The sequence below is a fragment of the Hemicordylus capensis genome, chromosome 3, assembly GCF_027244095.1.
Source record: "Hemicordylus capensis ecotype Gifberg chromosome 3, rHemCap1.1.pri, whole genome shotgun sequence".
Classification (NCBI taxonomy): domain Eukaryota; kingdom Metazoa; phylum Chordata; class Lepidosauria; order Squamata; family Cordylidae; genus Hemicordylus; species Hemicordylus capensis.
This window is the reverse complement of record NC_069659.1, coordinates 297,166,837-297,193,150: the sequence shown is the minus strand read 5'-3', so window position 1 is coordinate 297,193,150 and position 26,314 is coordinate 297,166,837. Positions and strand designations below refer to the sequence as shown.

The 26,314-nt window shown below is 44.2% G+C and overlaps 1 protein-coding gene across 11 annotated transcripts in view; it reads left to right on the top strand.

Moving 5' to 3' along the window:
- CEP63 (centrosomal protein 63) overlaps nt 1-26,314 on the top strand; it is a 62,116-nt gene that overhangs the window by 30,223 nt on the left and 5,579 nt on the right. For 10 of the 11 annotated variants that reach the window (XM_053309097.1, XM_053309103.1, XM_053309105.1 and 7 more), the window contains 8 exons: nt 837-959; nt 4,695-4,808; nt 10,267-10,500; nt 10,801-10,946; nt 13,973-14,092; nt 14,585-14,699; nt 16,734-16,931; nt 24,503-24,568. In XM_053309097.1, the coding sequence (XP_053165072.1) occupies nt 837-959; nt 4,695-4,808; nt 10,267-10,500; nt 10,801-10,946; nt 13,973-14,092; nt 14,585-14,699; nt 16,734-16,931; nt 24,503-24,568 (1,116 nt within the window). The remainder of the gene's footprint in view (nt 1-836; nt 960-4,694; nt 4,809-10,266; nt 10,501-10,800; nt 10,947-13,972; nt 14,093-14,584; nt 14,700-16,733; nt 16,932-24,502; nt 24,569-26,314) is intronic. The other variant, XM_053309096.1, reaches the window with a different exon arrangement.

Below are 26,314 nucleotides of genomic sequence, written 5' to 3'. Positions count from 1 at the left end.
GAGAGAACTTTGAAAGGCTTTAAAGAGGAGGCTGCCTGTTATCACCTTTCCCACTCACATGCTATTTGCAAAGCCTGCAAGTATCTGATCTGGAGCTTGAGCTCACAGTCTGACCCACCACTGGCTTTGCAAGGAGTATGGGCAAGGAGGAAGGTTGCTAGCAGCCTCCTCTTCTCATGTCCCCTTTAAAGCCTACAAGAATCAGATCAGGAACTCTTGAACCAACCCTTGCAGGCTTTGTGATGAATGCAGGCCTATAGGGTAGCTCCAGCAGCCTTCGCTTCTCACCTCCCACTCTCTGAAAGCCTAAAGGGAGGCAGGTGCTTGCCCTAGTGGGGGGCAGGGTAAGGTGTAATTTGATGGCTTGCATCAGGTGCCCAAATACATTATGCTGCCATTGAAGATGAGGGTTTATGGAAAATGCTTTCTTTTTATTTTTTGCTTTTTGTCCCCGTCCCCCCCCCCCAGTTTGTTTATTATTATTTTAATGATGGCAATTCATAAACATTGTTTCCAAGTTAAAGGCATCCTACAATAAAAACCCACTTACTGAGCCATAAGAACTTCTGTGAACTGATAAACACAGTTAAAAGCCTATGTGAAAACATATGTTTCCGCCATTGCCAAATAGAGTTCTTGTCCATGACCCTAATGTAATAAACAATTTTAGGTAATTGGTCAACTGAGTTTTGCTTCATTTATGTTGTCTTCAAAATCAACTTAAAAACTTGTAAAATATGATTTTTATGGCTGCTGTATCCTGGCTTTTGGTTTTCATTAACCAATATCCTTCTATATGAGAACTGATTCACATTGTTAGAAATTGCTTTTTACAGCTAGCCAGACTAAAGAGAAGTTATGAGAAATTGCAGAAGAAGCAACTGAAAGAAGCTAGACAAGCTTCCAAGAACCATGTGGAAGAAAAATTTGAAGTAAGCATCCTGAGCAAGAAGTTAGAGGTAAGTGGTTGAAATGCATCCTTTGTCAGGTTTGTATAAAGTAGTCCTGACTAGTTGATGGGATTGGCAAAATCTTTGGATTAACCATTTGTGCCCAGTAATGGGCACAATATTTTCCTGGTCTTACTATGGGCACAATATTTTCCTGGTCTTACTAGTATACTGTCAGCTTCAGAAGTTACTCTTAATGTTTACATAAAGCAGGCACACAAACAATAAGGCCTTGCTACTGGCATTGTCTGTTATCAAGTGCTTCCTGAATAAAGTTGTGTTCAACTCCCCTGTATATAGATCTGCATGGTTTCTTTGAAATCTCAACCGTTGGCAAGCACAGTTTACTAGGGATGTGCATGAAACATATTTCTCATTTTGTTTAGAGCTCGAAACAAAATGCACATCACTGGAACATTTCGTCAGAACAACCGGTTGAGCCAGTTGTTCTGACGGAATGAACTTTGAGTTTTCTGAGTGCCATTTTGGAGGGCTGTTTTTCTGGGGATTGCTGGTATGTCTGCCATGTGAAGCGAGTAGACCAGATCTTCGCTCTGGCCTTTGCATTCGGCCTGCCTTGGGGGGCTGGTCTACCCCGGACTTAGCACGTTGGCCCACCTTGCAGGATTAGTCTATCCAGTAAACCAATCCTCTGAGGCAGGCTGATGCCCTAAGTCCGGAGCGGAGGCTTGATCACCTTGCTGACCTCAGTTGGTAGACCAGCCTTCCCTGGGAAAACAGCCCTCCAAAATCTTCCATTTTGGAACGGGGTTGTTCTGTTCAGAGCTCGAAACAGGCCCTTCATTTGAAGGGTGTTTCGTTTCAAGCTTGAGAGACTCAAAACAGCCTGTTTCGATTTGGAATGTTCCGAGCGTAAAACATTTTGCACATCCCTACAGTTTATACTAAGACTTCACAGAACATTTAGAAAAATAAGTTACTTTTTTTTGCTCAGTGTGCTCCACTTACATTATCTGTGAAAGTGAAGTACTGGATATATTGGACAAAAACACCAATCCAAACTTGATAGCAGGTGGATAAAAATCAATAGCCAGTGTGCTGGACTAGGACCAGGGAGACCTGAGTTCAAATCCCCATTCAGCCATGATACTTGCTGGGTGACTCTGGGCCAGTCACTTCTCTTTCAGCCTAACCTACTTCACAGGGTTGTTGTGAGGAGAAACCTAAGTATGTAGTACACTGCTCTGGGCTCCTTGGAGGAAGAGCAGGATATAAAATGTAGTAGTAGTAATAGTAGTAGTAGTTGTTGTTGTTGTCTTTAAAAATTAGTTTTTTAAAAAGTTAGAGTATGTGTGTCTTTAAAAAATAATACATCTTAAAGTTAGCATCTGAGTTTAACACAAATATAAAGGCTGCTCTTATTATCTAAGTCAGTGTTTCTCAATGTTTTTGGAGTCATGGACCGGTATGTTATTCATGCGCAGGTTCCTGGACCAGCAGTTAGTAAGGGGGTCACCCCCCTTGTTCCTGCCCCCACCCCCAGACACCCCACAAAAAACAATTTCGGGCAGCTCTCCGGAGCTCAATTCCAGGCAGCCCTCGCTGCTGGATAATGTTCATTTCGAGGAAGTGAAATGAACATTATCCAGCAGCAAGGGCTGCCTGGAAATTAGCTCCAGAGAGCTCCCAGTGGTCCCCGTCAGCCCAAAATTGGTGTTTTGTGTGTGTGTGTGGGGGGGGGCGTTATTAGTGATGCCTCACGGACTGGTACCCAATGCCTCATAGACCGGGTGGTTGACAAACACTGATCTAAGTCATGGCTCTTTAACAAATACAAGCCTGCTTTTCAGTGTAAATAGAAAGTTTTGCCGGGGGGGGGGGGGGCGGGGGCGGGATACACAACTTAAGCAAGTCTTGAGGTCAAGTGTAATAAATATGTGGTTGTGCCAAGCAGATCATTTATTGCATTTTTGGAATAAATTATGAATATCTATGACCCTACCAACCAAAGAGTATAGAGAGTTACTTTTCCATGTTGTGGAGAAGCACACTTCTGCCCAGTAGCTGTCAGCCCCTTTTCCTATAAGGTTTGGGGCACTTAGACTGGGATCCAAAGAGCTGCTTAAAAGCTCATACAAGGGTTCCCCCCCCACACACTTTTCTCTTTCTTTTTTCTTTGAACAACTGACTCACTTGAAATATAATGAAGTGTGTCTGAAACTTTTTCTTAGTTTAAAACCAGTTTGCCATGCAGCATTGTGTAGCTAGCTGGTTGGTGCTGTTTAAGAAAACACAAATCTGCTCAAGGAACTAGTTCTGTGATTTTTTTTGGATGTTGGCATTAGTCTTAATGTAAGTAAGTGTTCTCCTATATGTGCAGAGAGAGCCAAACAGAAACTGATTAATTTCACAATTGCCCCCTTGCCTTCAAACAAATGTGATTACTGTATGGAGTGCAAAGGCATGTAGGCTGCATGAGCAAAGGTTTTAGGTTGTGTGAATAGGTTATTTAAAGGCCTTAAAAGTGAGCAAGCTCACTTGTTCTGAAAGTACATGATTTACAAATACAGGAAACTTGATTTAAATCATTTCTTAGTGACTGTTATAAATCACTGACTTTAATTGCCTTAACTTAAATTGGTCTCCATGCACAATAGTCTCTAATGTTATGCTTTCCAAGGAGAAGCCTAGGCTATAATCTTGCATTGCCATCCTGTCATTGTTACTAATTAATTTTATATAATAAGACTGGACATCCAGACTAGCACAGCCCACATGCAGCTGTGTGAGTTCGACTACCACTGCACTGTCACTTGAATGAGAGAAGGGGCAACCCAGTCTTCCCTGCCCTCTGAAGCTCATTGTGTGCCACCAAAACATGTCCCAGAGGGTTGTATGACTCACAATTAAAGCAGGAAGTCCTCTGAGGCTTTAATATCTTTCTCTCTGGATATATTAAAATGAAGTCTGCCTTCTCAGTCCTGGAAGGGGGACCTTCCCAAAACTAGCTGTCATCCTTGCCTCAAGGGGAACATAAGCATTATGTAATGGCAGAAAATTCATGGAACTGAGCACTGTTTGCCTCTCTCTGTTGGTTGGGAAATCTGTGGCTGCATTTTGTTGTATTTTCTAAGATCACCCAAACTTTTCTGCCATGATGCAGTGCTGATTTCTGGCTTTGTTGTTGCTACATTCTCCTATTCCATGCATCCATGCTAATTTTTTTTAAACTGATATTGTTTTGATTGTTTTAATGTTTTTAGAATATTGTTTTAAAATTTTAAATTGTGTTTTAAACTTCTTGCTTTTAATTTTTTCTGTTTTTGTTTTTAAATATTGTTTACTTTTAATCTTCTTGTAAACCGCGCAGAGATGTAAGTTTTGGGCGGTGTAAAAATATGATTGATAAATAAATAAATAGATAGATAGATAGATAGATAGATAAAGATCTCTGTAGGAGACTCACTGGAAAGCAGAAACCTTAATTCTTTGTCTGCAAATCTGTAAAGACAATCATGAGTCTGTTTGTTCTCCGCATCCATATAAGCAAGAATTGTTGTCAAGATGTTAACCCTGGAGGGGAAACCAGTATACAAACATTATTGTTCTTATGAGTAGTTGCATCAAGATTGCTGGCTTAATGGCATTCCTGCAGTGGGTAAAACAGTATTGGATAATAGGGAGGGGGTGAAGAGAAGGGAGAAAATACTAATTTGGGGTAGCAACTCCCCCCTCCCCCAAATGGACAGAGACTTGCTTTTACAGGAATTATTGTTTTTATAGGAGTTCCGCCAAAAATCTCTTGATTGGGAGAAGCAGCGCTTGCGTTACCAACAGCATGTGGCATCGCTGGAAGTTCAGCGGAAGGCTTTGGCTGAACAGTCTGAGCTCATTCAGGTAGAGTTGATGGTTGATGAGTCATTTGCCTTGGGAAACAGAAGAAAGGACAATGGCACTCCCCTGAGCCTCAGTACCATTTAGGTTGCCATTGAAATGTCCTTGAAACTCCTGATAACTCTGTCCTGTCCAATATGTACTCGTATTTGGGAAATAATCTGAAAATCCGTTCAGTTGCTGGAAATGCCCCCCTATGCTGTTAAGTGCCAGCAGGCGAAAGGCCATTAAAAGATTCTTGCAGGGGGATTGCATAATATGAAATGCTTAAAATACTATTTTGTTCAAAGGTATGTAGGTGCCAGACATCATGCAACAAAGTGTGTGCAAAAGGTTTAAATAATGCTTTTCAGAAATTGTCCATCTCTTCCAAAATGTGCATGTAGCAAGATAACCAAAGCAGCATAAATTCCTAGTGCTGTTGTTTGTGTCTCTTGAAGCAAGAGCACAAGGCTGCTGCTGTTTCTGAAAAAATTAATCTGTCCATTGAGTTACTGCTGTTGGAGCTTAGTTTAACCGACCAGGTGCCAGCTGTGAAGAAGCTTGCTCTGACACAATCACAACAGACGCTGATAAGAAGCTCTTGCTGGGAGCTTTGCACTTAATGGACTCCAGAGTTGCTGGTGAGTGGAAGTTCTGCATGGCAGAAGTTGGCAGTGATGGGATTGAAGCTGACACCGATGGCGGCTTTGTTAAAAGCAGATGATGGCAGACTTGCTTGGACAAAGTGTGAGCCTTTTTGAGAGAAATGCTTTGCTGCGGCTACACCTGTGATCCTGATGGCTCTGTCTTCTGAAAGCAGACTTCATTGGCACCTTGGCTGGCATGTTTTGTCTGTGAGAGGGCCACAGAAAAGTAGGAAATAGAATTTTGAGCAAAGAATATGTAGCTGTAGATACGTGATTGCTCTATGCTCATTGACTTGGGAGTAAGCCTTATTGAAACCAGTGGGGCTTACTCTCAGTGGTGTATAAGATTGCAGCCTTGGACACTGCACAGCTAGATTGCTTTGCAGGTCTCAGCCTGGAAAAGAGTGCCATTTTGTACAAAGGGCTGCTTGTTTTTCTAATTTCCTGTGGTATCAGAGGATGAATACAATATTTGCAGATTCCATACATGCTTTGTTCTGTCTCGTGTGGGTTATGATGACCATCCCACCAGTGAAAGAGTGCTAGTTTCTTTTGACAAACTGTGCTGCATTCGGAGAAATTGTTCTTGCAAAGCTCTTGGTCTTCCTGTTCTACAAAAATAATGTTGTGATCAATTCAACACTACAAATCAAGTGGGCAATAATAGAACACACATGTCATTTGTGTTCATACACATGCCTCCAAGAAAGTTTGCTTCCCTTACCTCATCCCACAGGGGTGAGACCACCCCCCGCCCACCCCCGCCATGTTAATGCCAGCATGGTGGTTGGTGCCTTGTTGGCTGTATTAGTTTTCTTGTCAAACTGTTAGGTAAGCAATGTGAGGAGAAAACTACAAAGATGTGACTAAATAATAAATCAGTAATGTGACATGTAATTAATATTCCTCTGTTTTGTAAAAACAAGTCCTGTGTTGATGGATCTGCTCCTGGGGACTTGGTGGGACTCTGAGCTACATTTTAGGCTTGTGTGGGGAAATTAGCTATCTTAAATGGAGCAGCCCACCTTCATAATAAATTTGCTCAAAGCTTCGGTTGTAGAAAGAACTGAATGGAGAGGGTAAAGTTCAAAATTAAATGAAGTTTATTGAAGGGTTTTGGGGTACAGGAAGAGAAGAATAATGGTTATTAAGCAATAATATTTAACTGATATAGACTAATAAGACCAACAAGTTACAAAGACTAAGTTACAGCTCCTAAGGAGCTGTAATTTGGCTTCAGTTTTTGAATTAGGTTCACTCAAGGCTGGCTAGAAAGAAACAAACAGATTTGGATTTAAGGAGAAATTAGGGGAAAGTTAAGTAGAGTTTAAAGATAGGGGTTATATACTACCTCAGGTAACACCTGTTGATAACACCTGTCAGTTTCAAAAATTTTCTAATTCAAGTGTCTGGAACTTTGCTAACAGCACAATGTAACCTATATCACCATCAGTTTGTTAAACTCTATTTGTGGCTATTCAGGCTGTGCCACTCTTCTAATAAAAAATGAGCCTATTTTCTGTAGTATGTATGTATGTATTTATCAAATTTGTACACCGCCCCAAACTTTCATCCCTGGGCAGTTAACAATAGCATAAAACAAGTTTAAAACATATACAAAAATTAAAAACAATTTAACAATTTAAAAATAAACCAGAAATTAAAACCTAAAAATTTAGGAAGCTGAGAAAGCTTGGGCGAAAAGATGGGTTTTCAAGTGTTTTTTGAAAATTTCCAGAGATGGGGAGGATCGTATCTCAGCAGGGTGTGCATTCTACAATCTCGGGGCAGCAACTGAGAATGCCCATCTCTGTGTAGCCACCAAACAAGTTGACGGACCTCCTCAGATGACCTCAATGGGCGGTGGGGCTTGTAGTGAAGAAGACGCTCTCTTAAATACCCAGGGCCTAAGCTGTTTAGGATTTTATAAGTTATAACTAGCACTGTGTATTTCATCTGGTAACCTATTGGCAGTCAGTGTAGCTCCATCAGTAAAGGAGTAACGTGGTCTCTCCGAGATGACCCAGAGACCAACCTGGCTGCCGCATTCTGAACCAACTGAAGTTTCTGGACTGCGTACAAAGGCAGCCCCATGTAGAGCGCATTACAGAAGTCAAGTCTGGAGGTTACCAACAAATGTACCACTATACGGAGCCTTGAGGGACACCATACTTAAGCTCAGATTCCGAAGAGCAACAATCTTCAATCAACACCATCTGGAATCTATCCGAGAGTTAGGAGCGGAACCACTGTAAAACAGTGCCTCCCACCCACAACACCCTCAGACGTTCCGGAAGGATACTATGGTCGATAGTATCGAAAGCCGCTGAGAGATCCAAAAGGACCAACAGAGTCACACTTTCTCTGTTGATTCCCAATTGGAGATCATCCATCAGGCCGACCAAGGCAGTCTCCACCCCATAGCCTGCCCGAAAACCAGTTTGAAATGGGTCTAGATAGTCGGTTTCCTCCAAGACCGTCTGGAGCTGAGAGGCCACCACCCTCTCAATTACCTTGCTCAGGCATGGGAGGTTGGAAACAGGCCTATAATTGCTCAACTCTGAGGGATCTAATGTAGGCTTCTTTAGAAGAGGTCTAATGATTGCCTCCTTGAGACAAGGAGGCATCCTGCCTTCCCTCAGAGAAGCATTTATGATTTCCACCAGGCCGTCTACAACAGCCTCCCTGCTAGATCGAACAAGCCATGTTGGACAAGGGTCAAGAGAACAAGTGGTAGGCCTCACCACTCCAAGCAACTTGTCCACATCCTCAGGAGTCACAAACTGAAACCGATCCAGTCGAATCACATAAGAGGAGTTGTTGGCCAGTTCAGACATCAAATTAATGGTAGAGTCTCCATCTAGGTCTGCCTGAATCTGAGAGATTTTATCTGCAAAAAACTCTTTAAACACATCGCAGCAGGTAACTGACTCCAAATTCTGGTTCAAGGGAGGGGGAGCAGATTCTAGTCCCCTCACAACCCTGAACAACTCCGCTGGATGTGAACTCGCAGAGGCAATACGGGCAGAAAAGAACCACCTCTTTGCCGCACGTATTGCCTGAGCATAGATCTTCAGATATGCTCTATGTCGCAATCTGTCGGATTCAAGTCGAGTCTTTCTCCACTTGCACTCCAGTCGCCTACCTTGCTGTTTCAGCCCCTGTAGATCTTCCGTATACCAAGGGGCCAATTTTGAAGCAGGTCGGAGGGGACGCTTGAGAGCAATTGTGTCTACCGCCCTGGTGAGCAAGTTGTTCCAATTCTCAACCAGGGCATCAACAGGATCACCGGCAAAGCCAACACTGAATCCCTCCAAGGCTTCTTGGAATCTTACTGGATCCAATAACCACTTCGGTTGGACCATTCTAATAGGCCCCTTGCCCCTGTGGAGGTGGACAGTGGTTGTAAGTCCAACCTTAACCAGATGGTGGTTCGTCAATGACAATGGGGAAATCACAGGATTCCCCACCCACGGAACACCACCCTGATCAGAGTAAAAGACCAAATCAAGCGTGTGACCTGCAGTATGCATCGGTCCAGAGACCACTTGGGATAGGCCCATAGTTGTCATGGCCGCTATGAACTCCTGAGCTACCCTGGACAGATTGGTCCCGAAATGAACACTGAAGTCCTCCAGCACCAAGAGTCAGGAAGACTACAACATGAGTTCCACGACCAAATCCGTGAGCTCAGTAAGGGATTCCGCTGGGCAGCGGGGCGATCGGTACACCAACACAAGTACCAATCTATCCCTGGTCCCCAAACGCAAGTACACACATTCAATATGGTCCGACACCCTAACAGGGACCCTGGTAAGGGAGATGTTATCCTCATAGACCACAGCCACTTCACCTCCCCATCCACGTCCCCTCACCTGCTCCTCTACAGAATATCCTGGAGGGAGAAGCTGGGACCAAACTGGACCACTAGCCTCCCCCAACCAAGTCTCAGTAATACATACCAGGTTGGCCCCTGGTATTTCCAGGGTCAACAAATTTTGGCTGGCCTTAGTATCCAATTAAAATTTGTGCTTGCCACGGAACCAGTCTCTCTCTTGAGTAGGGGCAAGAGTTGGGTATTTTTCTTTGATGGTGTGCTAAACTTCGGAAGTACCCGAAGCACTGAAAAAACAAGTTGCCCAGATCAGAGTTGGGTTGGAAGGTTGGGGCTCATCCCTGTTGTGTTCTGCTGTAGAAACATTTGGAGCATATCTGAATTCCAGTAATATTATTAGAGATATGGTGAGGGTTTCCTCTGCAGTTGCACTCAGCTTTAGAGGTGCTTAGTGTCTCTGAAACTGAGCATGAGTTGAGCCTGCACTCTCCTCCCTGAAGCTCCATGTAACTGCAAGGGTGAACCTCCCCGCTACAGTTGGTAACTGCAAAAGTGCAGAACTCATCTCTGTCATTCAGCTTCACCTCTGCCAGAACAGGGAAGGGATGTGTCCATGGGAAGTGAATTCATGAGCCCTTGAGTTTTCCAAACTTGACTCCGAAGGAGCTCAGCTAAGCTGAGGGACAAGTGAAGGGAGCCAGGTGTGTGACTGCTGTTTTCAAAGTAATTAGCTGCAAGACTGGCCTGGTAGGATGGGATTTTACACTTGGACATGGACAGCTAAATATCTGTTTCAGTTGTAGGCATGCTGGGATACCTTGGGAACATCTCATCCAGCTATAGCTTTTCATCCCTTCAATGGAAGCAAACTCTGGAAGAGTTATCTGTCACATTGTAAAATATGAATGTAAAGATCTGACGTTATGAATTCAGCTTTGTTTTTATTCTTATAGCGTGGTTGCTTAACTTTAACAGCACAATGTTCTTTGTGTTACAGACTCAGCTTTCCAGTCGGAAGCAAATGTTTGAGACTGTGGAGCTGGCAAGCCAATCTGAAATCCATCATTTAACCAGCAAACTGGAAAGAGCCAATGACACACTTTGTGCCAATGAACTGGAAGTGGAAAGGCTGAATATGAGGGTAGATGATTTGACTGACACCAACCGGAAGATTCTGGACGAACAAGAAAGAATCCAAGATGAGCTGAAAATGTCCAGGAACTCACTGGAGGTCTGTGAGTGAATTGCTTGGAAGCAGCATAATGTACAGCTTGAAGAAATGGAAAGTGGGCTCATAAGTTGCTACCTGAATGGGCTTCTTCCAAGTCTTATATTAAGCCCTTGCTCCAGAGATGTTTCTAATCAAGAAATAATGCCTAGTAGGGGAGGGATTGTTTCAAATTGTTGTCAGAGGTAGGCCTTGTAGAAGACTGGATGTATGCCCAGTAGTACTCTAGCTTAATTCTCAGATTGTCACCTCAGTCCATGTATTATATCTTTGTACCAGTCATTTTCATCTTCTCCTGTGAAGGTTCTACGTGAGGAGAAGATAGAACTCAGGGCCACTTTGCTGTCTCAAGAGGACTTCATTAACAGTTTGAAGGTTCAGCATGAGCAGTTACAGAAGGAGGTGTTCAGACTTAGTGAAACCCTGCACACCAAAGAAGTTATTATCAGGTATGGTACTTGCATCAAGGCCATTCCAAATTATTACCCTTTGTCTCTAACCTGGATGTTATCTCCTTCCCAGAATCAACGCACACATTGGATACTTGTCCTGAATTTGTTTTTCCATCCGAGGTCAATCAACTAACTGCCTGAACCTCCCAAAATGTAAGACAGAGAAATTAGTATGCAGTGTTTGGTGATAGGTATGTGCACAAACCTGTAGGGATGTGCACGGATGTGTGGACACCATGTGCGTGCTGGTGCCCCATTCTTAGGATGTGTGCTGCCCCAGCAGAAAGCTGCATGGGTCAGCGTAAAGCAGTTAAGGACTTGCTCTCCTTTTTCTTAAAGCTCCCAGTCCCCGCTTCCGAACTGTGCTTGAACCACGGTTCGTGCTCATACCTATTTGGTGAACAAATTCTTAAAGGAAAAGGCCTACAACATGATTTAAAGCATTGGTTAAAATACTGGTTTTTAGAGCCGGCGTGGTGTAGTGGTTAGAGTGTTGGACTAGGACCGAGGAGACCCAAGTTCAAATCCCAATTCAGCCATGAAACTAGCTGGGTGACTCTAGGCCAGTCACTTCTCTCTCAGCCTAACCTACTTCACAGGATTGTTATGAAAGAGAAACTTAAGTATGTAGTACACCGCTCTGGGCTCCTTGGAGGAAGAGCGAGATATAAATGTAGTAGTAGTAGTAACAACAACAACAACAACAGTTAAAATACTAGTCTGATGGCTATAGGCCACCTCCAGCCTTGGAGGCAAGATGCCTCTAAGTACCAGTTTCAGGGAAGCAACAGCATGAGAGGGGGCATGTCCTCACTTCTTGCTAGGGGGCTTCCCAGAGGCATCTGTTGGGCGACTGTGGGAAACAGATTGCTGGATTAGATAGGCCTTGGGCTTGATCCAGCAGGGCTGTACTTACGGTAGTCGACACAACTGTTATTGGGCTGATATGTATCCCATTCAAAACAAATTTTGGAACGGTGTCACTGAGGCTCAAGACCTGCAGTGGAAGCTGGCATCATCTTTTATGGTAGATCTGTGTAGAATCCTTAACTATTACTACTACTTATATACTGCTTTTCAACAAAAGTTTCCAAAGTGGTTTATGTAGAAAAAGAAATAATAAGATGGCTCTCTGTCCCCAAAGGGCTCACAGTCTAAAAAGAAACATAAGGTAGACACCAGCAGCAGACATGGGAGGGATGCTGTGCTGGAGTTGGATAAGTCCAACCCAACTGACTAAAGTTGTTATTTAAAAAACCAAAAAACCAACCCTTTCCAGTCTGACTCAGTGGCTAGTAAAGGTTTCAGGCATGAAAGTGAACCAAATCAGGAGATCATGAGAAAAATGAGAGTTGATTTAAAACAAACATTTTGTAAATCAGTACAGGCACTCTGAACTAAGTTGGAGTTACAAACATCCAACTTAAAAACAACTGTAGTTACAAACAAAGCTTCATAACATTACATTAAGGAAGTTCACAACTTAGAAATCTCAGCCCACATGTACAAACAAGTCATCACTCTTTGGAAATATATGCACTCCGAATTATGAACATCTGTCTTACAAACTTTTGGAACACAACCAGTTTGTAAGTTGGTGACCGTATATAACTTTTACAGGTTTCAGTTAAGTGGCTTCTTTTTGTTCTCTTTTCAGTTACAGATATATAGCAGCTATAACTTGCTTCCTTTTCTCAGCATTAACCATAGACTTTTCACTTCTTAAATCCCTCCCCACTTTCTGCTGCGGACTTCTCTTTTGAACAAGCTCCTCATAAAATGCGGTAGTTTGTGCAGTACTTGCTGTATAATCCTGAAGGAGGCATAGACCCTATGAAGTAACTGTGTTACACACCAAAGGATACATGGAAGGGCTTACAAGACTTGCTCTTTGTTCCTCCTTTTCACCTGACATCACTTTTCTCTTCCTTTTTTAATTTGTCCCTCAGCTTTGTGTTTGTCATTTTCAAGTTTTGCTTCCAAGCAAGCTTGTTTTCCTGTCCTCTCCAACTCCGTGCCATTTTTAAATGCTGAAAAGTAACTACGGTATTCTTTCCAACTGCTCCAGCCTACCCCACATATAGCCACACCTCTAAGTAACAGAATCCTCCTAGCAACCATCTGCTACTACATTAAACCCTTGTTTATCATATCTTCACGAGACCCATCTCACTCTTCTGAGGTGGTGTGGTAGAGCAAGAATAACAGGCACTCTACAGTGAAGTTTAGCAAGCGTATTAGTGCAGTTAATAGTAAAAGGATATAAGTTATTCTTATACTAATTATTTCGAGTGTCACCAATTCTACTCCTCAGGATTTAAATTTACTGATGAATTTGCCGCAAATCTATGCAATTTGAATACATTTTTTAAAATTATGCATTTTGGCTATGTTAGGATTGTGAACTGCTCTCTAGTGAAATACATGCAATTCCAGCACATCCTATACACATCTTCTTCCAAATACTTTTAAGGTAGTGAATTTCTCCTTGCATGTGGACTTTCTAAAGTGAAGTGTGTTCTTTGTCAAAAATTGGGGGGGGGGATAAGGTGAGATTGAACTGTATTTCCCCTCTTCATTCCTTAATGAGTTAGATCTAATAGCTTAGATCTAAACTGTAATACCCTCTCCCATCTAGTAAAGTTTCCTACACTAGTGATCTGAGATTAGGAAAATAAGTAGCAGTTTATTGTCAGCCCCACCTTCCCAGAGCTCAAGCTGGAAAATGTAGCAGGGATGAGCTGTTGCCTTTTTCATCTGGAGGGCTGAAGGTGGGAATGGGAGCCTGCCACCACCATGTCATTGACAAGAATACTTCATTAATGCAGAACTGAGCTAAAAGTACTTTTTGTTGCTATTTTAATTATGTTTAGCACTTTAGACATGCAAAGTGCATTGCAGCATTCATCTGTGTCATGGATGTGCCTAAATTTTAGGTTCCATGATAGAACTGGTGTTTGAATGACTTTGTTTGAATGTCAAGTGGATAAGGTTTCCAGGGGCTGACCTGTATTCTTGTATAGGTCACTGGAAGAGTGCCTGCAGAACAGTGAAGGAACCAAAGAAATCTACCACGATGGGGTGGAATCGGATCACATACTTCTGCAGCTAGATCATGCTCAGGGAAATCATCTAGAGGGCAGGTAGATGATCATCTCCAACATTTCTCTTAGAAATAGAAAAGAGGGAAGTAATCTTCTGAAAGCTATCTATAGAAACCAAAATGTACCGTTACATCTTTAATGTGACTGAGGGCTTTAGCTGTTTGCAAATATTATTTGCATTTTTTAGCTGTTTACTTTGGATTATGTACTTCCTTCCTTAGAAACAGCTGGCTCTTGATTATACGATAAATATCTCCTACTAAAGGCCAGGAATCACACACTTGCTACATTGTTCAGACATTACAACTAGCATTTTTCTTTTGTTGTATTTGTTTCACTAACCACAAGCTATCAAGGAAAGTCTTTGTGATGGGGCATTAATGGGTGGGATTTGTACATCAGAATTGTTTGGGATTCAAGACAGACATCTGAGGAGCAAAAAGCGCCTCGATTTCTTGGCCCCTGCATTGTGCTGCTTTAAAAGCTAACAAAAGGCTTTACTTCTGATCTGTGTCTGCTCCTGGACTCCAGCCTAGGCTCTGCGAATGCAAAGTGCCTCCAGCTGAGTGAAGAGCTAACGGAGAAGTGTCACAAGCTGCGGTTTACAGAAGAGCACCTCTGCCAGGCCAAAGCAGAGATTAAAAAGGTGAGGGCCTCTCGTGTTAAATACAAACACACAAACAAACAAATCATGGGATAGTAATACTAGGATTGAGCATGGACTGATTTTTGTACTTCAGACTGAACCGACTGGCCAGGCTGGTCCATCCAACTGAAGCAGCTCAAACCAGTCGGCGGTTCAAGGGGCCTTGCTTGAAGCAAAGGGGAATCCTGGCTTGAAAAGGCTTATAAAGGGTGGCTAGAAGGGCGGTGAGAGGACACCTTTAAAAGTAGATGTAAGGTCCTTACTGGTCCAGCAGCTGCTGGCACTGCTCCTAGAAGCACCCCCAGCTCAGACCCAGTGTGCAGTGTGCACCACAGGAGGCTGCCCACGCTGCAGCAGCATGTTTCTGGAACTGACTTGGCCTCTGCACATGCAATGGGAGGAGGCTCCTGGCCTCCTCCCATCAGCCGGGAGACTAGTCAATGGAAGGAGGATGGAAGAAGGCCAAGTGGTGAAAGGAGGCAGCTCTGCACATGCACAGAGGCCAGGTCAGTTCCGGAACCACACCGCTGCGAGTAGGCTGCTGGGGGGATTGCAGCACACTGGGTCTGCACCAGAGGGACTTTAAGAAGTGGCATCCACCAGACCATTAGGCACCTTACATCTACTTTTAAACATGCCCTTCTGCTTCCCCTGGCCACCGTTTAGAAGCCTTTTGAAGCCAGCATTCCCCTCACTGGATTCCCCTTTACATGCATAGCCCCTCGAACCCCAAGCTGATCTGCTGTGGATCTGGATTCGGTTCCATTTCTGACCAGACTGCCTTTCCTGAAGGCCATTCTGATTCGCAGTCAAATGGTTGAACCGACCCAGTTCGCAGAGGACTGATTCTCAGCTGAACCGTTCGTGCACACTCCTATGCTATTACATTTGAAAGAGGTCTGAGTACTGTGGAAATGTGTTATGTCACTGAAAATTATGTATAGCCTGTTGGCATTCTTATGGTACTAGAAGGTGAGATACAACGTGAAGAAGCCGTAAAATGTGTAAAGGCAACACTTGCTTTGCATCTTGAGATCTGTTGTCTTAAAAACCCTCAGTTGAAATTTGTGGGGACATGCGCACGTGCACACACACACACACACACAGAGTGTTGGTAACGGGATGTCAGAAAAATTACAGAAGAGAGAAATTCTTGAATAGTTGTGGTGTTCTGTTGAAGCAAAAACCAAAATGTCCTGTGTTTTCATGAAGCCATAAAACAGTGTTCCTCAAATAACTGGAGCTTGCTTCTTTTCTAAACGTATTTTATCATCTGCCTCCCCTCCTATTCATCAGCCTTCAGTTCCACAGCTGAAGTTCCAGCATGCAGATATCCTTGCATACCTTTTCTTGCATGCAGTCTGATGCTGAATTCAAAAATTTGTGGGCTTAGGCATCCCACAAGAGGAATAGAACAGGAACCTCTGCCAAAACAATCCACAGTGAGTGAATCAGCAGTGGAATAAAGCAGCAGGTCTTCACCAATTGGGTTGGAATGAAGAGGCAAGTGGGGGAGCAATCATCCTAATAAATCATGTTTCACTGCATAGTTCTTAGATGAGGGTTCTGTTCAGGTCCCTTTCTAATGCCAGTCTTGGATTAGTGTCTTCTTTCATATCTTCTCATTTCTGAAGTACATGTATTTCCTAAATGTGGTCACTGCTTCATCAGAGTGGCTTTTGTGTGTCACTATTATAACTGCCAGAACATGAATAATTTAGTTTGCCTATCCAAATGTGTGTAATTTTCTGGTTCACTATAAATAAATCTCAGATCCAACTCAATACACTTGCTCCAGAATGCAGGAGTTAAGTGTGTACATTTAGATCAGACAGGAGTAGTACACTGTATATGAACACTAAGCAATTTCTGAAACAATATTGCAGACTAGATTAGGGAGGGGGTGCTTCCAAAGAATCAGGTATCAGACTGCTGTAGTAACTTGACCAGCTTGCCTGTGGCAAACAGCACACTTAATATGCTTGCTTATCGTCACTGGAATGTTAACCTGAGTTCATATACCGTTCTGTCCAGTTGAAGGAGCAGCTCTTCCACATGGAACAAAGTCACAGCAGTGAATTAGAAGGAATGAAGCAGGAGGTTTCCCATCTAACGCGGGAACTTCACCAACGCGACATCACAATTGCCTCCTCCAGTGGTTCTACCTTGGGCTTGGAGCAACAGCTACGAACTGAGATTGAAAAAGCAGAGCAGAAAGCAGTGGAACAGAAGGTATTTTGTTTAAGAACTTTTGAGTTATGATGTTCAGTTGCAGGGAAGTAACAGCAGGATAGAGGGCATGTCCTCAACTCCTGTCTGTGGCTTCCAGCAGCATCTGGTGGGCCACTGTGTGAAACAGGATGCTGGACTAGATGGGCCTTGGGCCTGATCCAGCAGGGCTGATCTTACGTTGTTATGATCTGGATCGAGATCTGTCGATATCCATTAGAAGTGGGTTTCCGTGCATGTGCAGAAACCACGCGGTAGCTATGTCGAAGTGTCCTGACCATGCCCCCACTCCCTGCCTGTGCTATTTAAAGGTGGGCAGGACACACATTCCTCAGTTCTTCTCTGATGCCTTTGCATTTAGACCTCCGGTTTGCCGCTATTTGGGAAGTTCCTCTTATTTCTCAAAGACTTTCTGTTGTAAATCTGTTAGGTCGGCTCACCCAACAGGATTTACAACCCCCTTCAGCACTCCCCCTGTGAGTTAACAGAAAGCAGCAGCGAAGCTACACGAAGGAAAATAAAAGGCTCACAAAGAAAATAGTAAATGAATTAAGTCCCCCTGAACTGAACTAGGTACTCCCCTCTAACAATAATTGAGTAATAACTGAAAAGAAAACACAGAGCGAAGAATGAAAGAGCGAAGGACACCAGAAACAAGGAATTAACGGAACAAAGCAGGAAAGCATAAACAAGGGCAAACTGGAATTCGGAAATGGGATTTCACCTATCTTGAGAAGATGTCTCAAGAGGCAAGCTCAGTGGGAGTCATGCAGGCGCAGGAGATAACAAGAGAGGTAACAAGATAACAAGAGAGATAACAACAATGTCAGCAACATTGCTAACAGCATCTGAGCAATTGACAGACTGCTAAATATATATGGTTCAAGAGAACCAGCAGCCAATCAGGCTTCCCTGAGTCAGCACTTCTGCTTCCTCTCTTGTTATCTCCTGCACCTGTGTGACTCCCACTGAGCTTGCCTCTTGAGACGTCTTCTCAAGATAGGTGAAATCCCAGGCTGCTCCTCATCAGAAATCATGTCTGGCAGCTGTTCCGAATCCTCAGCTCCAGAGTCTGGTCTCTTTGCCAAATCCTGTTGCTGTGCCTCTGAGCCCTCACTAGCAGGCGAATCCTCCTGCTCTGACTCTTCTGAGTCAGAAGTCTGAGCCATGACACTTTAGTGAGTTTTTCTTTTATTTTCGGACTGATTATTTGGATTTGTGATTCGGACTGGTTGACGAACTACGTTCTCCTCTGACCCAGACCGGCTGATGTGTTTTTCTCTCCTTCAATTTTGAACTTTGATCGGCTGACGGACTACGCTGGCAATTGACTCAGACTGGCTGACAAAACTCCCTCGGTTATCTCTGACCTAGTGACTGCCTGACCTACCCTCTCATCTTCGTGATGGCTGAAGAGAAAAAATCCTTCAAGAGATGCGAGCGCTGTAAAGCGAAACTCCCCTCTAAGGATTTGCACGACCTGTGCCTAATCTGCTTGGGTGAGCAGCATAATGTCGCCATGTGTAAAATCTGCCTGTCATTTTCCAAACAGACTTGGAAAAACAGAGCACTCCGCCTTTGCACGGCAATCTGTAACAACATGCCGAGCCCCTCAGCACTGGGCACACCGAGCCCTTTGGCATCGAAAACAAAGACACCTCTGAAATCCTCCTGGACTCCACCATCGACTTCGGCTTCCCATAAGTCAAAATCTCAAACTAGATCGACCTCATGGTCAGGTCCTGATCATTCTTCAAAGAGCGGCTCGAAAAGGCCCGAAAAACGGAGCTTGGCACTGACCACAACCACTTCTTCGACATTACGCACGGCATCATCTGAAAAGTCCCCTCCAACACCGACGGGTGAATTGACCTCGGAGTGCTTGAGATGGCGACCGTTTGTCGACCTTGATGGGTGAATCGACCTCAACGCACCAAGAAAGGGACCACTTGTTAGCCTCAACCTCGAGATCACCTCCGCATCAAGGAATTATGCAAGGGTTGTCACCGCCTTTGAAGTGCCTCATCTCTGAACATTTTTCGGTGCTGAGTGAGAAACGTCAAAAGTTCATTGACCTAACGGTGGAACGCACTCCTTCCCCCTCGGACATACAGCTAACTTCTCCAGCTGTGAGGACTGACAGTGCTACCCTTGTGGCACCAGTGTGTGCTGCGCTTTTGGTATCAACAAGGATGTTGACAGACCTGCCTTCAACATCGACTGTCACAGTATTGAGGGCCTGTTCTCTTTCACCAGCTCAAACACCAATCTCGTCTTCTCTTCCTTCCACACCAGTAGTGGCTAGCCGGTCTCTCTCGACGCTTCATACCCTGGTGATCTCCATTTCAAGACAAGTTTCTCCTTGATGTTGATCGCCACGTCCGTCCTTCGACATAGATGATGGAGACACAGTGCTGATGCTGCTACATCTCTTGTTCCAGCAGAAACAGATGCACTCCTCATGTTACTAGACTCGCACTCGAGCATCCCGTCAACATTCTTGGGTTTTCTCCCATGAGAAACACAGCCCCAAGCAGCCTCGTCGTCCTTCGTCCACCCATCTCCCGCATTGTCAGCCGCCCACCTACAGATCCCCCTCTCATGGCACATGTGTGGTTTTGCCCACACATCGACACAACCAGCGGGCTCTTCTCCACCATCAACAGCGTGCATCAATGAATCCAATAGAACATGGAAGCCGGTATCTCAGCTCCTGCCTCCTGCGTCATTGCCATTCAATCCACGTCCTAAATGTGTCACTGTTGCTACCCAGACCTTTTCTGCGTCTCTTGCACACCAAGCATCCCAGACTAAGTCCTCCTCAACACATTCAGTAGCCACACAGACTGAACCGCCAACCAGACTGGGCAATACGGCAGGGACTCAAACTATAGTTCCTCCTTCATCCTTTGCCTCACGTTCTGACTGCTACTACTAAGTTCTCCAACTTTGAATCTGACCAGGAGGAGGAAATCGTTGTAGAGCCACCAACTGATGTGACCCCTACCACATGTATCGCCTAACGAAGAGCTCAAAGCATACCACAAGCATATCCGAGCCATGGCTGCTGCGCTAGGTTTGGAGCGCCGCTCAAAATTGACGACCATAGATGATCTGGTCTATAATTTCATGCTAAAGACCCAAATGACAGTTCCAGTTGCTTTGCCAATGCTTCCAGTTATAACGCGAGCAGCCAAGTGCACCTGGGAAGTTCTCCACACTTCCACCCCGGCGTCAAAGCACCTCAAGAGCCTATATTGCATCCAAGACAAAGAAAGTGCCTATCTCCTTAAGCATCCTGCACCAAATAGTCTAATAATTGAAAGTGTATTCGACCTCATGCTTCTCAGTCAAGGTGGCTAACTACTCCACCTGTACAGCAAAGTACAGCCATAGCATTTGGGAAAATTTGCTCGCAGACCTAGACACGTTACTTCCAGAAGAATTTCAAAAGAGATTCAGTCAGACTCTGGAAAGGTCTGGCGACCTGACCAGATAGCTGCTTAGCATTGCCAAGCACTTGGCTGAAAGAGAATCTCGCTCAGTGACAGTGGCGATCACCTTACGAAGACACACTTGTTTGCACTCTACTAATCTGCAATCTGATATGTGAGATAAAATAGAGGGCCTAGCCTTTGACAGTACTGGCCTGTTTAGTGAAGCAACAGATTCATTAATGGAACAATTTAAAAAATCAAATTTTCACGAGTCAAGTTTCCACTTCATCATCTTACCAGCAGGAATACCGCTCCAGCTTTCAGAGACCACAACCACCATTCCGGCTTCAAGATCATCAAGAAAACTGGAAGCCATATTCCATGTACCAAAGGAGGCCTTATTAGGCTAAATTGAAGTCAGGCCAGTCTCAACGCAAGGCCACAGACTCTCAGGAACGTCCCTGAGACACCTGTCTGCTCACCGACACCACCTCTCTCACCATTCCCATCTACGGGGGCTTTACTTCCATCTCCGCTGCTTCATTTCATCAGGTTGGCAAGCCATGCCCCCGCATGGCACCATATAACATCAGACTGCTGGGTTCTGAAGATCATATCAACGGGATACGCCATCAAATTCAGGACGATACCACAGTTCACGGGAATGAGATTCACTCCTTCCACAGAAGCCCTACAAGAAGAGGTGAGGGAGTTATTGAAGAAAGGGGCAATAGCCCCGGTGTCGTGGGCAGATAGGCAGAACGGTTTCTACTCCTGCTACTTTCAAATCCCGAAGTGGGACGGGGGGGATTCGCCCCATCATGGACTTCCGCCATTTGAACAAGTTTGTAAACGTCTGGAAGTTTCGAATGATGGCATTGCAACAAATTCTTCCACTTCTACAAGGAGAAAAGTGGCTTGCGACGCTGGACCTGAAAGATGCCTACTTTCACGTCAGCATCAGATGTCGACACCAAAAATATCTACAGTTCATGGTAGGAAGCCAAGCATTCCAAGTATTGGAATGAGTATTGGAATGAGAGTATTGCCCTTCAGATTGTCCATCGCTTCAAGGGTCTTTACAAAGTGTATGGCTCCAGTGATTGCCCATCTGAGAACACTGGGGATTACAGTTTACCTGTATTTGGACGATTGGCTCTTGGCCTCAAAGAGCAAAAAAGAGTTACTTTCACACACCCACTTTGTGTTGGACCTTCTGAAAGACTTAGGCATCCAAGTGAATTGGAAAAAGTCTCACCTGGACCCGGTTCCAGTGACCACTTACAAAGGGGCTGTCTTGGATACGGAGCACCAAAGAGCATACTTGCCAGAAGAACACTTTGTCCACATTCGAGACCTGGTGAACTTCTACCAACACTTCCCGGTCCAATCGGCTCTTACGATCCAACATCTCTTAGGCCTCATGGCCTCCTGCAATGTGGTCATCCGCTTTGCATGATTGAAAATGAGAAAGTTGCAGCTGTGGTTTCTGACTGTCTTCCACCCGACTAGACACAGCCAACGGAAGCGACTAGAGCTTCCACCACGGGTCTTGGACTACTCTCCTGGTGGAAACAGCAAAACAGTCTCCTCAAGGGGATCCCCTTTCAAATCCAGATTCCAACGGTATGGCTGACAACAGATGCCGCCCTTCAAGGTTGGGGAGCACATTGCGGCTGCCACCAGACTCAAGGCAGGTGGACTCCACAACAAACCCAGCTACATAACAGTTTTCTAGAATTACTGGCTGTTTTTCTTGCACTACAAGCTTTTTTGTCACTTCTCCAAGGCTTGTCCATCCAAATACAACTGGACAACACAACAGCCCTGGCTTACATCAACCACCAGGACGGGACAGTGTCTCACAGCCTATGTGCCCTGGCAGTTCAAATATGGAATTGGTGCATCCGGCACCAAGTCTCGCCAGTGGCAGTCCACATCAAGGGACTGGACAATGTCCTGGCGGACAACCTCAGCTGAGTTTTCCCCCAAGACAAGCATCACGAATGGGACCTCAAATCGGAGTATATCACTCCCTTTTTCAATCGGTGGCTTCAACCGACAGTGGACCTGTTCTCAACATCCTTGAACACCAAATGTGCCCGCTTCTGTTCCAGGGTGGGACACGATCCTCTATCCCTAGGGGATGCTTTCCAACTGGATTGGAAACAGGAAGTGCCGTACATGGTTTTTCCCCCAACCAGTAATTGCAAGGGTAGTAGCTCGTCTACTTACAAATCCAGTGCCATGTCTCCTGGTGACTCCTTGGTGGCCAAGGCAACCATGGTTTCCACAAGTACACAGACTGTCCCAAAACCAGTATCAACATCTTCCAAAAGTGCTGGACCTTCTGTCCCAATATGATGGCCAAGTCATCCTCCCAGATGTTCACTCTCTCCGGCTGACCGTGTGGCACATAGGATTCTGAAGGAAGTCTTATTGAATCGTAGAAAGGAGTCTACCAGGTGTAATTATGTAGGCAAATGGTTACGCTTTAAAAACTACACCAAGACTAGAGGTTTCGTGCCCCAGCATGCATCTGTCAGGCATTGCTATACCTCTACTCCTTAAAGGCACAGGCCCTAGGAAATGTTTCATCGAAGGTCCACCTGGCTGCCCTTTCGTCTCGCCACCCGGGCTCGGATGGAACCTCTCTCTTTTCTGACCCGGTGAGTAAGGCTTTTTTAAAAGGCTTATCTAACGTCTACTCTACAATAAAGCACCCAGTGGAACCCTGGAACTCTCATTGGTTCTCTCCACACTCACTGAGGCACCATTCGAACCTATGGCAACAGCATCATTGCAGCTAGTTTCCTGGAAGACTGCTTTCCTTGTCACCATCATGACAGCCCGACCTGTGGGTGAATTCATGGCGCTAAGGTTCGACTCACTGTATACTAGATTCTACTAAGATAAGGTCCTTATGCATATGGACCCAACTTTTCGACCCAAGATTGTGTCCAGCTTTCATCTGAACCGAGACATTGTCCTCCCGTCTTTCTTCAGGAATCCATCTTCAGCTCTGGAAAGATCCTTGCGCTCACTCAACGTGTGCAGAGCACTCCTGTTTTACCTAGCACAGACAAAAGACTTTCGCACCACAGAAAGACTATTTGTGGCTTATACGGGCTCTGCCAAGGGCACCTGCATCTCATACCAACGCTTATCCAGGCGGTTAGTGGAGCTCATATGCCTGACATACAAGCTTCAGGGCAAGACTCCACCGGAAGCCATCAAGACCCATTCAACCAGGACACATGCTTCCTCGGCTGCACACCTCTCCTGGGTGACCTTCATGGACATTTGCAAAGCAGCAACTTGGTCCTCCAAGACCTCCTTTATAAAATATTATGCCATAGACATACGGTCTGCAGCAGAGGCTACCTTTGGGAGGAGTATTAAAGCGGGTGCTGTCCTAACTGCTGCACTCTCCTCCATTTGGAGCTTGCCAAACACCCACTTATGGATCTCGACGGATCTCGATCCAGATAAACAGGTTGCTCACATGTAACTGATGATCTGGTAGAGATCCATCGACATCCATAAAACCCTCCCTACCTACCCCTCTGCAGTCGCGTTGTTCTATGTGTGTATGCTTGGGTGTGCAGCCCTTCTCTGTGGTGTTGCACTGCTCACTCTTCACTGTTTAAAGAAGGAAACTCACAAACTTACCTGGATGATCGTCCTCCGTGGTGGACTTCCAAGAACTGAGGAACGTGTGTCCTGCGCACTTTTAAATAGCACGCACGGGGCTTGGGGGCATGGTAAGGACACCTCGACAGGCGCGAAAACCCACTTCCTATGGATGTTGATGGATTTCTACCAGATCATCAGTTACAGGTGAGCAACCTGTTTTTCTTATGATGTTGAAAACTACAATAATGATGCAGGACAATTCTTTATGGGTTGCATGCTTGTTTCAGCTCTTTTAGCAGTGACATCACATTTTCAAATTTAGCCATGAGGACTAGAAACTTGCTAAAATGAAACCTGGGATTCTGACATCTGAACAAAGTTATGAGCTGTACAACAAATGCCTTTGTGGGAAATATGTGACCAGAGGCTGATATGTTTCCTGATACTGATCTGTACGTTCAATAGGGGGAAAGCAATTTAATTTTAAATTTTCCCCCTAAGGCTGTCCTATCTCAGCTGGAAGCAGTCAAGCAAGAAAATCAGCACCTCTCAGAAATGCTGCAAAAGGTAAAGTGATGGGCATGTGGTATTTCCAATGTGGCATAGTACTCTGGAAAACACTTAACCATTGTGCAGACATGTTCCTTTTCCATAGATTTATACAAAGCTGAAAAATGATTTGTTTTTCTGTTGAAGTTTGCAGGCAAAGACACAGAACTTATGCAAGGACTCACTGGGGCTTAAGTGAAAAAATTTGGGCTTACTTAGAAGTAAATATTGTAAGAATTGGGATAATAGATATGGAAAAACTATAGTACATGTATTTAATTTGCTGTCACCACTAGGTGTCAGTGCAAGTAGTCTTACTGAATGTTCATGAAGGCGATTATAAGGAAACATAGCAATCAAATCTGGCATTCAGAGCCTGCTCACACAATGTTTTAGTTGAACCACACAGTCACAGGAATTTGTTTGAAGCTCAGCAGTGTTGCCAGATATCACAGCTATAGGATCTTAGGGCCACATGTGCATTGCATGCAGTCTTTTATCAGTTAGAACACTGTTGTTCATGATTTCCCATGAATTTCCTATAATTTCCTATGAAAACACATTGCTGAATTTGTAGGACTTGCTTCCTGTACGTGACTGCAGCCAATAGAATTATCCTGTATTAGTCATGAAATCAGACTTGTCAAAAGGAGATGTTTCTTTTTTTCCTTGGATAACTCATGATCTCTGCAGAAAATGTGAACAAAGCTAGGCAGTAAAAATTAAATAGTAGGGAAGACTATTCTATTTTAGGGCACTTTATTTTAGTGCCCTAAATGTGCAGTTCAGAGGACTACCTGTACAACTGGTGAGGGAAGCAGGGAAGCTCACAAGCTCAAAGAGCTGTGTTTAATCTCTCTAGTGGGGGAGTATTGTGTAAGCAGCTCCAATGAGAGTGAGGATTTGCCTGTGTCTAGGTTTGATGTTTTCAGTTGTTCTGCATTTGACCTTCATATATATGTAGACTGTGTGTCATGAAGTCTATTCAAATGACGTAGCTTTCCTTGATGTAATAAGGCACAACTGGTAGAGTAAGAATAAGGGTAAGAACAAAACAAGAAAGATTTTTAAATTTCATGTTTCCATTTAAAAATAGAAGAGAAAGAAGATGTCACTGAAACATTATTATTTACATGACTTTGTTAAGAAATGTAAATAATAATATTCTGTACAATCTGGAACCAAATTTCAGTATATCAAGTTGTGTTGTAGTTCCTGCAATCTACTTAAAATGTGGAGGATGAGGGATTAACTGACTTATAATTTTGCAAATGTATATGTGAAATTCTGAGGAAAATGTTGGAATGACATTTCAAAAATAGATGCTTTTGCTTAAGGCTGCTGAGCAGACATCAGATATGTTCTGAGTTGTGTTTGCACATGAGGTTGATTTTTCTCTGTAATAACATCTTGGCCTCATTGCTCCAGAGGGGTCAGCCCCAGATGGTTATTTAAGCTTTTCTTTGTAGCTGGCAAATACACTAATCACACAACAGCTTCAAATGAATGGAGTTTCAGGAGTTTTTTAGTACAGCTAACTACAAGCAGGTAGTCCAAATGGCTTGAATGTAAATGGTGAGCTGTACAGCTGGAACACATTTAACATGACTGACATTTAAGTGCTCACAAATTGGTTTTGAAGTTCACACCCAATTGAGATGAATGAGGGAAGCTTGTACCTCCATAGGTTTGATTTGTGTGGTCTGTCTAGATGTCGAGTTGTTCAGACAGTTTGTGATTGATTTATCCCCTGAAGGGATTGTT